This window comes from Haliotis cracherodii, unplaced genomic scaffold (assembly GCF_022045235.1).
Source record: "Haliotis cracherodii isolate W230 unplaced genomic scaffold, xgHalCrac1.p SCAF_6, whole genome shotgun sequence".
Taxonomy (NCBI): domain Eukaryota; kingdom Metazoa; phylum Mollusca; class Gastropoda; order Lepetellida; family Haliotidae; genus Haliotis; species Haliotis cracherodii.
In genome coordinates, this window is record NW_027266319.1 from 5598233 (window position 1) to 5614708 (window position 16476).

Genomic DNA, 16476 nt, shown 5'->3' on the forward strand with positions numbered 1-16476 from the left:
ATCTTTCAACTCTGTTTTTTTTTACCAAAATAATATTCTAATAAGAGCCCCCTCTTTCTAATTTTGAGAGCGCCCTGGGTGCTTATTATGTCGAATACGGTACCTATACCATATCAACTGAATAAATAGACGTGTAATATGTATAAATATGTACACTCGGACAATACTTTAAACTGAAAAAAAAAGAAAAATAATACAGATGTCAAATCGAAAGAAATACACGATCATTTATACAAATATATGTAGCTGTTTATCAAACAAATAAGTTAATCCTTCCCCCATAACTGATGACTACATGTGTCAATGATTTGTACAATTGGATAAAAGCTAACTTACTTGAAATATTCTTCAAAAAGTAATAAATTAATAAAATTAACAAAATGTACAAATTTGCTGTGCAGCGACGACTCTGAACATAACCTTGGGCTGGAAACATTCGCCTTGTACCATAGTGATATTGCATTGTGGGGTCGGACAAAGTACGGTTTGTATATAAGTATGGCTGGTCTCTAACTTGTGGATGATTGTACCAATCCTGGCTGAGAATTACAACCTATCAACAAATGATGTCACACCCATGATGACATGGTACACCATGTTGCTATGACGACACACCCATGATGACATGGTACATCATGTTGCTATGGAGACACACCCATGATGACATGGTACATCATGTGGCGATGACGACACACCCATGATGACATGATACATCATGTTGCTATGACAACACCCATAGTACATCATGTTACTATGCAAACACACCCATGATGAAATGGTACATTATGTTGCTATGCCGACATACCAAGATGAAATGGTACATCATATTGCTATGACACACCCAGATGAAATGCTATATCATGTTGCTATGACGACACACCCATAATGACATCGTAAATCATGTTACTATGACGACACACCAATGATGACATGGTACATCATGTTGCTATGACTTCCCACCCATGATGACATGGTACTTCATGTTGCTATGACGACACACCCATAATGACATCATAATCATGTTGCTATGACGACACACCCATAATGACATGGTACATCATGTTGCTATGACTTCCCACCCATGATGACATGGTACATCATGTTGCTATGACGACACACCCATGATGACATGGTACATCATGTTGCTATGACATCCTACCTATGTTTCTTATCAACAAGAAAGGAAATATTCCAGAGTACAATGAGTACACCATTCTCTTAGCCTTTTGATGAGGCTTATCAGCCACAGGAAATAAAAATGCCATTTGTTGGTTGAACAAGCCACTGTTTTCACACTACCTGTGTAGGAAGGGTTCACCAGATCAATCCTCTATTACTGAGCGAGTGAGATGGGTTTAACACCGCTTTTAACAGTATTCCAGTTATATCACGGCGTGTCAGCTTAATGTGGGAGGAAAGCCCGAAGTGATGCAGGTTTCAGATGTTTACCACTTCGGTGAACCCACGAGCACGGGTATGGTGCTGACAAACCTAGAAACATTATGGGGGCGAACCCACAATCATAGGTTTCTGGAGTGTCCAAGGGACGCAACTCTGCAAAGCGAATTGCGGCGCCTTAGACGACTGGATCACCTTCCCCCCCCCCCCCGCACCCCCTTCTATTACTGAAATGATAATCATGATTTCTGATTGCTTAGACTCTATTTCAGTATGTTTGAGACAAGTTTCTATTCATTTCCCAGGATGCTGGTATGCATTCTTACATTTACATGTATCAATCATGGATTTCTCAACTGGTCGTACAATGAAGTGTTGCTTCTTTAAATATTGTATCAGAACATCGGGGTGTGGTGTGGAATGAACACATTTCTGTACACATAAATGTAGGTTTGTTTTCTGAAAATCATCTTTGGCAACTGCCATGAAAAATATGGGTGCTGATTCTGTTGAAGGCTTTGCCATGGAACCATTTAGTTCCAATTCTGGTAAAGATCTTGTCATGAAAACATTGTGAAGCCCTTGACTTGGGTGCCACTAGCAGAGGGTACAATGTTGGCTGAAGGATGATGAATGATGAGATCAGTGAAGAAGAAACCCTTTAGAAGATGACATGAGACGTCCACCTATACAGCCTATAACATCCGTATGTTAATAATCCTAGCACACTGGCTCGCACGCTCCACCGTATAACTCGTCCCACCACTGACGCTTCTGGCACACTGAAAGCGACAAGAGAATACAAATGTAATAGTGGCAAAACATTTATAGTTCACTGAGGCCATAATAAATTAATTGATAGATTATCATCCACTTTTTTTTTCAAAAAATGAGAGGGAGGCTTTTTTTATTTTATTTTTATATTAAAAATATGATAAGTTGACGACCGGACACCTTGGTTTGAACTGGCCTAATAGAACAGGAATTTATCCAACAATCTTGTTCATCTGAACAGTCCCTTGGGAATCAAAGTGGCCATTTGCCTTAAATCTAAAAAACATTAACAAAAGAATTAGGCTTGTAGTTCATGAAAAACAATGCCTTTAGATATTTTGCATTTCTGCAACCTCATATTTTGGCTATTCACATTTTTTAATGCTGATCTTTGAATGTAAAAGATCTTGACTATTAGGAAATTGAAAGACTCACATGAGTATCTCCTGGATGTTGTGCTCTTTGCTCCAGTTGGCCACGATGCCAGGCACGTGACCGATCCCCACAACACCAACCACCACTGACGGAATATACCCTGAAGCCAGACACACATGAATAACCACTTACTCAAATTGAAAGTAAGTTTATGAGGTGAAATGGATCAGTTTTGTCCCAATGACGTGACAGAGATTGATCTGCTTCAAAAGTAAATCAAACATGCTGGCAATTGTTTTTATCCAAATCATTACCAGAAGTCAATCAAAGGAAACTTCTTGAGTATTGTTTGTTGAGTAACTCCACACACAGCAATATTTCAGCAATATTATGGCAGTCTTCAAATAATCATATCAGGACCAGACAATCCAGTGATTGACATCATGAGCATCGATCTACGCAATTGGAAAACCATGACATGCATCATTAAGTCTGCAAGCCTGACCATCTGATACCATCAAGCATGGATTGCTGAAGACTAATTCTAATCCAACTCTTCTCCGGGGGTATCAGCTTGTGACTTTAACCCTGTTACTACGTCTAAAAGCTGTCCTGAGTAAAAGATTTTCTCTCAGTGACCTCTACCATGTTTACATTTTGAGAAACTGAAATTTGAACCTGGGTCTTTGCCTAGAAGGGTCAACCCTGCAATCAGTAGGTTCCAATTGGTCCCCTTACCTTCGGGTACTTGGGGGCACTGAATGGGCCTGGCAGCCATCTTGAGTGAGTGTGCTAGGTACAGATCCCGCTCTTCCACAAATACCCGACTAAGGGCAGGGAACTCTCCCGTCATCTCCCTCAACATCTGCTCAAGCAGGTCACGCTGTTTACACTTCTCAACATCTTCCTTGCTGAAAACATCATCAACTTGCAATTAACTGACATACCGGTACTGGTTCTGTAGGTGAGATGTGTACATGTTATGGATGCGCCTGCTGAGTTTAATCATGTTAATGCTGCTTTGAACATTATTTCAGTTATATCCTGGAAACTAGGGCTTAATGTGTGAAGAAAGCCCAAAGCCGTAATAAAATGTTTGCCGCTTTGGTGACACCAACAGGCACAGGTATAATGCTGATAAACCAAGAATCTTAATCTGGAATATGAGTCACAATCATACGATTAGCACAGCTAAGGGACACAACTCTGCACAAAGTACTGGTATACATAGTATAAATGTTTATCTACTACATGCACCTGAGAACAACCTCTGTCTACTACAGGTACCTGAGAACAACCTGTCTACTACATGCACCTGACAACAACGTAGTCTACTACAGGTACCTGACAACAACATCTGTCTACTACAGGTACCTGACAACGTATGTCTACTACAGGTACCTGACAACAACGTAGTCTACTACAGGTACCTGACAACGTAGTCTACTACAGGTACCTGACAACAACGTCTGTCTACTACATGCACCTGACAACAACGTAGTCTCCTAAAGGTACCTGACAACGTAGTCTACTACAGGTACCTGACAACCACGTAGTCTACTACAGGTACCTGAGAACAACCTGTCTACTACATGCACCTGACAACAACGTAGTCTACAACAGGTACCTGACAACAACATCTGTCTACTACAGGTACCTGACAACGTCTGTCTACTACAGGTACCTGACAACAACGTCTGTCTACTACAGGTACCTGACAACATCTGTCTACTACAGGTACCTGACAACAACGTAGTGTACTACAGGTACCTGACAACAACGTCTGTCTACTACAGGTACCTGACAACAACGTAGTCTACTACAGGTACCTGACAACAACGTAGTGTACTACAGGTACCTGACAACAACGTCTGTCTACTACAGGTACCTGACAACAACGTCTGTCTACTACAGGTACCTGACAACAACGTACTGTACTACAGGTACCTGACAACAACGTCTGTCTACTACAGGTACCTGACAACAACGTAGTCTACTACAGGTACCTGACAATAACGTAGTCTACTACAGGTACCTGACAACAACATCTGTCCACTACAGGTACCTGACAACAACATCTGTCTACTACAGGTACCTGACAACAACGTAGTCTACTACAGGTACCTGACAACAACGTAGTCTACTACAGATACCGACAACAACATCTGTCTACTACAGGTACCTGACAACAACGTCTGTCTACTACAGATACCTGACAACAACATCTGTCTACTACAGGTACCTGACAACAACGTCTGTCTACTACAGTCACCTGACAACAACGTCTGTCTACTACAGTCACCTGACAACAACGTCTGTCTACTACAGGTACCTGACAACAACGTAGTCTACTACAGGTACCTGACAACAACGTCTGTCTACTACAGGTACCTGACAACAACGTAGTCTACTACAGGTACCTGACAACAACGTCTGTCTACTACAGGTACCTGACAACAACGTAGTCTACTACAGGTACCTGACAACAACGTCTGTCTACTACAGGTACCTGACAACAACGTCTGTCTACTACAGGTACCTGACAACAACGTCTGTCTACTACAGGTACCTGACAACAACGTCTGTCTACTACAGGTACCTGACAACAACGTCTGTCTACTACAGGTACCTGACAACAACGTAGTCTACTACAGGTACCTGAGAACAACGTCTGTCTACTACAGGTACCTGACAACAACGTCTGTCTACTACAGGTACCTGACAACAACGTCTGTCTACTACAGGTACCTGACAACAACGTCTGTCTACTACAGGTACCTGACAACAACGTAGTCTACTACAGGTACCTGACAACAACGTCTGTCTACTACAGGTACCTGACAACAACGTCTGTCTACTACAGGTACCTGACAACAACGTCTGTCTACTACAGGTACCTGACAACGTAGTCTACTACAGGTACCTGACAACAACGTCTGTCTACTACAGGTACCTGACAACAACGTCTGTCTACTACAGGTACCTGACAACGTAGTCTACAACAGGTACCTGACAACCACGTCTGTCTACTACAGGTACCTGACAACAACATCTGTCTACTACAGGTACCTGACAACAACGTCTGTCTACTACAGGTACCTGGCAACAACGTCTGTCTGCTACAGGTACCTGACAACGTAGTCTACTACAGGTACCTGACAACGTAGTCTACTACAGGTACCTGACAACAACGTAGTCTACTACAGGTACCTGACAACAATGTCTGTCTACTACAGGTACCTGACAACGTAGTCTACTACAGGTACCTGACAACGTAGTCTACTACAGGTACCTGACAACAACGTAGTCTACTACAGGTACCTGACAACGTAGTCTACTACAGGTACCTGACAACGTAGTCTACTACAGGTACCTGACAACAACGTAGTCTACTACAGGTACCTGACAACGTAGTCTACTACAGGTACCTGACAACGTAGTCTACTACAGTCACCTGACAACAACGTCTGTCTACTACAGGTACCTGACAACGTAGTCTACTACAGGTACCTGACAACGTAGTCTACTACAGGTACCTGACAACGTAGTCTACTACAGGTACCTGATAGGATCCTTGGATGTGATGAGGTACCTGACAACCACGTCTGTCTACTACAGGTACCTGACAACAACGTCTGTCTGCTACAGGTACCTGATAGGATCCTTGGATGTGATGAGGTACCTGACAACAACGTCTGTCTACTACAGGTACCTGACAACAACGTCTGTCTACTACAGGTACCTGACAACAACGTCTGTCTACTACAGGTACCTGACAACGTAGTCTACTACAGGTACCTGACAACGTAGTCTACTACAGGTACCTGACAACGTAGTCTACTACAGGTACCTGACAACAACGTCTGTCTACTACAGGTACCTGACAACGTCTGTCTACTACAGGTACCTGACAACGTAGTCTACAACAGGTACCTGACAACGTAGTCTACTACAGGTACCTGACAACAACGTAGTCTACTACAGGTACCTGACAACAACGTAGTCTACTACAGGTACCTGACATCGTAGTCTACTACATGCACCTGACAACGTAGTCTACTACAGGTACCTGACAACGTAGTCTACAACAGGTACCTGACAACAACGTCTGTCTACTACAGGTACCTGACAACGTAGTCTACTACAGGTACCTGATAGGATCCTTGGATGTGATGAGGTACCAGGCAAGCCTGATCTTCTGCCACAGGGAGAGAGCTGCTAGGGCCCTCTTCAGCGTGATCTGTATCGGACGATCTCCCAGCTGCAGGCGACACCCGGGCACCCGCCGCGACTGCACACACAAGAGGTTCAAATATATAGATCAAGTGGCATATACTTCCAGGAAAGGTGACTGAGTACCTTAGGCCTCAGTACCTTTGAAACAATGTCACCATGAGCTGATGAGATTTCCTAAGTAAACATTTCCATGCATCAAATAATACTCCATCAATGGATTGTTTGTTTGTTTGTTGTTGTTATTTTTTTTGGGTGTGTGTGTCCGGTTTGTACTAGTCCAGACTTATGCCAGTTTTAACGTGCTTGCCTACATAGATATGCCACCTTCAACATAGATACCCCCTCTCACACACAATAAACCATCTTTCAATGTCTTTCAGTATGACATGACCAGGTGATCGGCCCACTGACAGACAGATGCTCTATCAACTAAACCATAGAGAAACACAGCAACATAATATCAAGTACAATACACAACTACCACACACCTCCTGGAATGCTCTGCGGAACTCTCCCCCCGGCGCCATACCAAGTTCCTTGGTGAGGTGAGCTGACATGCTGAGCAGCAACAAGTGCATCACACCCTGGATCATGCCGCTCTGTAATGGGAAAACAGTTACCATGGTTACCGATATACAGGATCATGCCGCTGTGTAATGGAAAAAGTTATAAGGTTACCGATATACTGGATCATACCACTCTGTAATGGGGAAAACAGCTGCCATGGTTACTGATATACAGGATCATACTGCTCTGTATGGGAAAATAGTTGCCATGGTTACTGATATACAGAATCATACTGTAATGGAAAAACAGTTACAATGGACACCGATATATACAAGATCATATTGCTCTGTAATGAAAAAGTGGCAACATTGCTTGAATGAAGGAAAATGAACATAACTCACAGTGCAATACATTATGATAGAGCACAAGCTATTCATTTCTTCCTGAATCCAATATATATTATATATCCATAATCAATAAAAGCAATAACAGTCCATAATCAACATTAAAATCCACTGAGGATGATGCCTGAGATGAGGCTCAGGATGACGGATGACCAGGGTGTGGCATCAGTACCTGTTTGATTGCCATCCTGATCTTCTCCATGTTGATGTTCTTGGCCTCCTCCAGCAGCGTGGCCTCGTCCAGCTCCAGGATGTTGATGCGACTCTTGCACAGCTCCACCATCACAAAGTCTGGCTGCGTCGACCGGATCACCTGCCACATGGGAGAGAGTGAGTGAGGGACTTTGCTTTGAACAGTATTGCTTCGTAGGGGCATGGATGCCCCAGGCGCTGCAATTCACTGTGAAGAGTTGCATCGCTTGGTCACTCCAGAAACCTATGATTGTGGGTTCTAATTATGGTTCACTTCGATTATGTTTCTAGGTTTGTCAGCACCATATTCATACTCGTGGGTTTCACCGAAGTGGTAAACGTCTGAGACCTGCATCACTTCAGGCTTTCCTCCTACATTAAGCTGACACGCCGTGATATAACTGGAATACTGCTTAAAATGATGTTAAACCCAGCTCACTCACCACAGCTTCGTTATCAGTTCCAGAAGCATTCGAATCCCGGTTCACCCTGATTATGTTTCTAGGTCAGTGCCATACCGGTGCTTGTGGGTTCCACCAAAATGGTAAATGTCTGAGACCTGCCTCAATTCGGTCTTTACCCCCACATCAAGCTGTCTCACTATGACATAATATACTGCATGCCCCCCAACACCATCTTCCTGAGGCAAGGGAGTTAACAGACCATAAAAGTCCACCCTTGACAAATTAGGATGGAGTTATACTTTGGCTGGATTAACGAGACTTTGCATTGTCCAATCAAAATTGTGTAATGAAATCAACATCCAGTTTGTAAACTGCCCTGCAGGTTTCGGGCTTTCGGAGGATTTCCAAAACGTGTGTACCATCAACTTAGTGTCCACAGATATTTTCCAAATCCTTTCATGTTTTTAATCACGATGCTCACATGATGCTTACGGGAAGTAAGACCTGTTTTATTACAATATAGATCTTGATTATCGATCAGATCATCTTGGCTGGGCGCCACCATTTTGTGATTTCAGAGGTAGGTGGATTCGGATTGGTCAATAGGAGGACATAGAAGGGACATAACTCATAATAGCAACTGGTAGCGCTACGATATAACCCAGAAATTCTGGCAAAGTTGGAAACTGGACTTTAACAGTCAGTTAACTTAAAGCTCTCAAGGCGAATAGCATAAGGACACCCACAAACAAAACTCGCCATATCTATTTACCAAGAAGGCTTTGCGTTACATTTAAATTACGTATGGCATGCATAAATGCTCAGCTTGCTCAATATCAAAACTTTCAGTAGTGTATTTACCTCAAAAAGAAAATATCGCGAGTTTAAAAAGTTTCACCCAAACTTCGCGGCACAAAACTACCACAAACGGCCATTGTTGACTTTTGGCACTTCACGCTGATCGGCATGCAGTCCGATATTTTCTTTATAATGTTATCATTTTTCACAATCGATTCTAATTTATTGTTTGCCGACGAAAGGAACACACTCAAGTTCCTTAATTTCTAAAAATTAGCAATTTTCGAAGTAATTGATTATAAACAAAAACAATCTGAATTGTAACATCATCCAGCAGGCAGGGCCAAGAAGTCTGAAAACAATTCAGCAGGCTAAAGGTTAAAAGACACCCTAGACACACTCAGAGAATCCCGACAAAAATACCTTTGAGACATCTTCTTGACTCTCCAGGCTGAAGTGGGCGGTTCCCACCACATACACCTTGCTTCCATCCAGCGTCTCCAGCGTCGTCACAGTGTCGGGGAGGTCGGGGTTGGAGTCTCGCCGTCTCATGGGGAATGACAACTCATCGTTGTCCTCGATGTCCGTCTCCTCCCCACTCTCATCCTCACTTACTTCATCCTCCTCTTCTGGACAGGACAAAATAAGGTTACCATGGTTACAGACTTGGTCTTGTATACACTTTCAATACATGTTTGTTGTTAACTGCAATATGACAGCATCCTATAAATAAGGATCTGGGTGTCGTTGTACAAAGCAATCTTAGCGCTAAGATGATCATAGTGAGTGAGTTGGGTTTAACGCTGCTTTTAACAGTATTCCTGTTATATCACGGCGTGTCAGCTTAATGTGGGAGGAAAGCCCGAAGCGATGCAGGTCTCAGACGTTTACCACTTCGGTGAAACCCACGAGCACGGGTATGGTGCTGACAAACCCACAATCATAGGTTTCTGGCATGCCCAAGGGATGCAACTCTGCACAGCGCCTTAGACGACTGGGCCACCCATGCCCCTTAAGATGATCATAACTCCTATACCTTCACATAGACTTACGACAGTCGTATCGCTAAGATTGTTTTTTACAACGGCACCCTGGACTAGACATCCAGTGATTGGTATTACAAGCAACATCTTACACCATCAGAGCACATGACAATCAACCAGGGTGCCTTTGTACACACCAACCTTAGCGCTAAGAGATTTGTACTCTATGTAAAGTATGGGAGTTGCAATCACCTTAGCACTAAGATCCCTTTGGACAACGCACACAGGTCACTGAGCCTGCACAGTGAACCAATCTATTTAGTCGCCTCACACGACAATCATTGTTTAATGGGCATCTATTCCAACTCTGAATCCCCATTGAAGCAATAAACTATGCATATACTCACTACCAAAAGTGAGTGAGTTGGGTTTAACGCCGCTTTTAACAGTATTCCAGTTATATCATGGCGCGTCAGCTTAATGTGGGAGGAAAGCCCGAAGTGATGCAGGTCTCAGACGTTTACCACTTCGGTGAAACCCACGAGCACGGGTATGGTGCTGACAAACCTAGAAACATAATCGGGGCGAACCAGGATTCGAAACCACAATCATAGGTTTCTGGCATGCCCAAGGGAAGCAACTCTGCACAGCAAATCGCGGCACCTTAGACGACTGGACCACCCGTGCTCCCCACTACTAAAAGAAATGTGAATATCATACATGTTGGTTATCATGATATATCACTTACAGTCAAGAGATATTAGATAGGTTCGATGCACAAATGAACATACTAGTATCTTGTGTGAACAGACACTCATGAACGCATGACATATGTCATAGATACATGGCTCGAGATGCACCATTTAAGCACCAGGATTAGTGTGTTAAGTTTGGAAATCACATGCAGCATATCTTGATAAGAATAAACACACTCTGTGGTAACAAGTGACTGAATGTTAGTTTTGTCATTGATTGGGACACATTGGAAACATCTCTTCTTAACTCACATACTTCTCCATGTTCCTAGGGTTCGCGTTGACAGTGAGTATACTATGCATTGTACATGATCTAAAAATAGCCCCTAAAAAGAACACGTCATAAAGATCACAACAGCAAAATAATGATGATGATTATGTCTTGACTATAATTTTAGTATAAATATTTCAGAGCAAGTTCTAAGGGGGATATCTGTAGACACATGTTCGTAGCAGCTAGTTTTAGTGGTGAACTTGAAATTGCTAATTACAAGACATTTTGTGATATTTGACCGACAAAAGTGCCATCAAACGAGTAGTAAGTAATTTGTTGTATCAAGTGTATCTCTTGTATCGATACAGAAAAAAATGCATCGTGTATCGTATTGAGGCAGAAAGAATTTACGCTGCACCGTTGCACAGATGTATCATTTCAAACCAAGAAACATAATCTGGGCGAACTGGGATTCAAACCCACAATCATAAGTTTCAGGCATGTCCAAGGGACGCAACTCTGTGCGCCTTAGACGACTGGGCCGTCCGTGTCCCCATCAAAATCATGAATATGGATCAGCACAGATACGGTTACGGCAGCTAATCCTACATCACATACCTTCAGCCTTGAAAACATTTTGTCAGAAAATAATATTCAGTTATAAAAGATTGCTCACCATCTGATAACATCTCCCCCAATTCTCCATCATCTGGCTGTGACAGAGTGTTACTGTCCCTCCCTGCTGTATGCTCTGCCCCTGCTCTCTCTCCACCTGGGGGGGTCGGGCCTGTGGGGGTATGGCCTCGGGGGGTGGGGCCTGTGGTGGTGGGGCCTGTGGGGGTAGGGCCTGTGGGGGTCGGGCCTGCGGGGGTAGGGCCTGGGGGGGTAGGGCCTGGGGGGGTAGTTGCTGCTGGGCCTGCCTTCTGTACAGTTATATGTGCACTGTTGTTTGTGTCACTGTCTTGAGTACTTGACCTCACATCGGATGGGTCATCTTTCAGGGCATTGCTCACAACATCTGTCTTTAAACTACTGTCCTGGGACTGGGACTTCTTATCCCCGGCTTCGGGTGACAATATGGGCGTGGCAGATTCCATGCTTTACTTGTGTACTGTTAGTTGCTGAAAAAGTCAAGACAGTTTTGATATTGAGTTAAGTGTGGGTGAGATTTAACTCAGCTTTCAGCAATAAAAAAAATATTGTTTCTGGAACACCAGAAAAGGCTTCACATAATGTACCCATGTAAGGAATCAAACCTGGTCTTCGGCGTGACGAGCCAACACTTTAACCACTAGGCTACCCCACCGACATCTGATATTGACATGGTCAACCAGATCAGTATGTAAAACAGGTTCAGGTAACATATACCATGACATACTACTCAAAAGAACTTAAAGAACACCTGATTGCCTATCAAAGAAGTTAACACCTGATTCTGATACGACTAAAGTTGATCTGTCATGGCTGGTGGGTATAGCAACACAAAGCCTTTCAATTGTGTGTTCCTTAACTTGTTTTGAGTAGTATATAAAACCATGATGACTGTAGTTAGGATGATCTTTGTTCATGAATAATATATAACCGCAAGGGACGTCCTGTGATGTAAATTATCTACTGTAAGGCAATCCATACATATTAACAATGAGTGAATGAGTGAGTTGGGTTTAACGCCGCTTTAAACAGTATTCCAGTTATATCACGGCGTGTCATCTTAATGTGGGAGGAAAGCCCAAAGTGATGCAGGTCTCAGACGTTTACCCTTCGGTGAAACCCATGAGCACGGGTATGGTGCTGACAAACCTAGAAACATAATTTGGGTGAACCGGGATTCGAACCCACAATCATAGGTTTCTGGTTACCCAAGGGATGCAACTCTGCACAGCGAATTACGACGCCTTAGACGACTGGGCCACCCGTGCCCCCATATATGAACAAAGTCAGTGTCAATGTTGTCAATAACAATTTCAATGTCTACACAATTTGTTAAAAAGAGCTTTAAACACAACATCATATTAACATTGAATATACTTGTAGTATTACCATGGTTACCTTCTTTTCATCCTGGAGACCGTAATTGTTTATGTACGTGTGTTCATTACCTATGAGATTTGCAAACTTTTACCAAAACATAAAGTATATTGTCAGACGACTAACTGCATGTGGCTTAACGTCATGCGTGGAATAGATCATGTTAATTATGTTCAAAATTAAAGGGACAATATGTCGATGGTTCTGTGTGTTTGTAAATCATGCATGAAATAATTTCACATGCCCGATTCAGTTCTCAAAACAAAACAATAGAGCTCCTCACATTGAAGCCAACAATGCAAGCACTGAACAGAGTAGCTGGATTCAGTCTTGTTACTTTAATAGAGGCAAATTGGAAAGAAAGCTCATGTGTCCTTCTCATGGCTGAATTACAAAATAATAATTGACAGCTTGATTAGATTAGAAGTCAGTGTTTATGAAAGACTAAATTACAATATAAGTATGCCTTGGTCATATGAAGCCAAGCATTCTCCTGCCCAGAGTTTCTTGTGCCTCTGACGAGCATCTCTGTCACAGCTTACACAGTCTCATCATGTGTTTTTTTCTGTTTCATTTTGGACGAGTCTACACATTTATCATGAAATGTATAAGTTTCATTGAGAAAATATCCAAAAACTTGAAACACAATTTCCATTTGTGCTTTTATCCCCCACGTCCGGTCATCGAAGCCCTAAGGAGAGCTAGCGATAGTCACTTTGATGTGTAAAGCTATTAGTCATGCCCCTCGCAGCTGTTGTAGTACCGGTATATCAGGGATCCGGAAAATTTAAAATCCCAATTGGACATTTGCATTTAGGCCATGCCCCCTTCAAAAAGCGTATTTTTGTACGACTTATCACACACATTACAAGTTGTTACGTACAGTGTTACCTCGTTATTGCGCGCTTCGGTTATAGCGCAGTACCAAAATTTACTAACTTTTTTTTTAATAAACTTAAGTTTTCCAATGACACGATGTTTTCCCCCATCTCTGAAAACATTATCAGCTGATCCCTGCCATCACCAGAAATACCAGTCAACAAATCTGAACTAATCTTATCATTATAATATCTGGTAATAAAAAAATTGTTCATTGTTTATCTGGGCTAGAGTTTGCAATATATTTGATTAATTTTATTCAATATTTCATTCAATAATTATAATAATGTTTACAATAATTTCGGCCAAATCGTATCACCATTATTTCACCATTATTTACAGCACTTTTATTGACCAAGTTTGTTATACCTGTTTATTTACCTGAATTCGCTGAAGGGATACGATAACGCTCATCAATTATTTGGACCCCGAAGGTAGCGTTGTTTGTTTTTTAAAATGTCCGGACAGAAAAATATAAATGTCCGTTAAGCAATATTTTAAACCAGACATTTGAGATTCCCAGTTGGACATGTCCGGCGCAAATGACCGTTTCCAGACCCCTGCGGTATATCAATATAATTATGCAAAACAATATGCATAGCACACTAAAACGCTTGCATTAGATCTGTCTGTTCTCATTTCAGAATAAGTGTGTATGTTAACAAACAAGAGTAAAGTATGGTGTGGTCACGGGAGCAGAAACCAAATAAGGCTAGCAGAGCTGAGTAAACTCGGGGGGGTTATCAACTACTGTTTACAAACAAAGCTTCAGAACTGTCGATGTCCTGTCCATTTAAGGGGGTCCTGCTAAAATATTTGAATCAAGGGACCCTCAAATTGGGGGTGTTAAACATTGGGGTCATGACAATGATCCCTTGACTTTCATAGTTAATTTCAAACTTGCTTCACACATACTTCAACATTGTCAGACTTCGCTTGACTGATGCTATCACATGTTTAACAATTATAGATAAAAAATCTTTAAAATTAAACATGTAACACAATATCATGTACAATTTTTCAACACATAATCAGTGATCTTTGTTTAGCGATAGAGTGAACTAAGATCTGATTTTAACATGTTTAATGAGACTGAGTGTGGTATATATTCATTAGGGCTGGGACAAGTCCAAATTTACTACCCAAGTGCCCAACACCCTATTACCCGGCCCTACCCGGATACCCGCTATAGGTCTCAATAGTTGGGTACAAAATTTCCGAATGGGAATAGTTTTACCGAAGCCCTGTATAAAAACTATTTAGATACACATATAAAATGATCTGATCATGCATACACTGCAGTTGATAGACGCTGTATCCTTACTCGAACATATAAAAGTCAGAACCAATGCTTGCATAGTGAGAATGAAATGTGAACCATTGAGTTTTATTGTTAATATCATTAAACAGAATGTTACGTGACTAACCACGGGTCCGGGTAGTCATGTGGGTACCCGGGTCTTACTCAGGACCCACCCGACCCGACTTACCCACCCCCCTAATATTCATTCATGGATATTCAAGTCAAAACTTGGTCTGTTATTAGTACAACTTGTTGAGTGAGTACATATATAGGCTGACAACCAAGAGATATTGTTGGGGAGTCTTGACTTTTGGAACTATAACTGGTTTCTTTGATTTATAACCCATAATGTGCTCATATAAAAAGAAATAATAATTTTATTTGTTTTTCAACACCAACACTCAGCTATAGATATGACAGCTGTATGCAAATAAACATGTATTGACTAAAAAATCCAGTGATTGACATCATGTTCGATCTACACAGGAATACAATGACATGCATTAATCAAGTCAGAAAGTCTGACCATCCGATATTTTGATGCCGTTAAATTCCTCCATAAGCTGATAAGCATGAAGACCAATAATGGCAATTCTGACCCGGATCTTCACGGGTGAAACAATGGCGTGGAAAGACTTTGGGACATTGACAGTGAAGCATAAGCGCTAAATAAACGCATCCTGAATCAATATTATTATCAACAACACCAGATGTTTAAAAAAATGGCTTACACTAAGCATATTCTAGAGCATGATGAAAGTCCCTAAATCGCAAAATAACATGTGACCATATGGCATAGTGTAAGCTATAGGTCCCTTCGACACATCGTGCAAATAATACGACATTCATTATGGCAGTTATTTAACAACTGTAAGTTACATTCTCAAGATAAACAATCGTTAACATATCAAAGTTGTTCGTGCGGAAAAAATCCATTTAGATCAAACTTTCTCACCATTGATACCTCTCGCTGAAAATCTCCAAATGCTCTTCCTGTGTACACATAGTTTGAAACGTCAGCCGGTGTTGATTTCTTTCGATTTCCATTACATAACCACATCTAGTTACAACATATTTTTGTGATTTTACAATTAATTTAAATTACATGTACGCTACTAAAATTATGCACAACTATACAATTGTCACATTGCTTAATACTGGTACATTAAGAGCATGGAGGAAATAATAACACTTCGTTTGAGATTTCTTTCGAAACGTATTCCATG

The 16476-nt window shown here is 41.7% G+C and overlaps 1 protein-coding gene across 2 annotated transcripts; it reads right to left on the bottom strand.

Moving 5' to 3' along the window:
- Window positions 1-1977: 1977 nt before the first annotated feature.
- On the bottom strand, window positions 1978-16246 carry LOC139445231 (traB domain-containing protein-like). Of its 2 annotated transcripts, none has more exons than XM_071226370.1 (9): window positions 16206-16246; window positions 11717-12161; window positions 9512-9717; window positions 7867-8007; window positions 7272-7382; window positions 6729-6838; window positions 3286-3458; window positions 2608-2707; window positions 1978-2180 (listed from the first exon to the last, which is right to left on the bottom strand). In XM_071226370.1, the coding sequence occupies exons 2-9, from the start codon at window positions 12135-12137 to the stop codon at window positions 2060-2062; spliced, it is 1383 nt and encodes a 460-aa protein (XP_071082471.1). In that variant the 5' UTR covers window positions 12138-12161; window positions 16206-16246; the 3' UTR covers window positions 1978-2059. The 2 variants fall into 2 exon arrangements, with proteins under 2 accessions (XP_071082471.1, XP_071082470.1); XM_071226369.1 differs by having other exon boundaries at window positions 6699-6838.
- Between the last annotated feature and the right edge of the window lie 230 nt (window positions 16247-16476).

Excerpts from the sequence above, each read along its gene's own strand:
- LOC139445231 (XM_071226369.1), bottom strand. The coding sequence starts at position 12,137 with ATGGAATCTGCCACGCCCATATTGTCACCCGAAGCCGGGGATAAGAAG. Across the intron at positions 8,008-9,511 it reads GTCAAGAAGATGTCTCAAAG|GTGATCCGGTCGACGCAGCC; the intron begins GTATTTTTGTCG and ends CCCATGTGGCAG. Across the intron at positions 6,839-7,271 it reads TCCGCAGAGCATTCCAGGAG|TCGCGGCGGGTGCCCGGGTG; the intron begins GTGTGTGGTAGT and ends TTGTGTGTGCAG.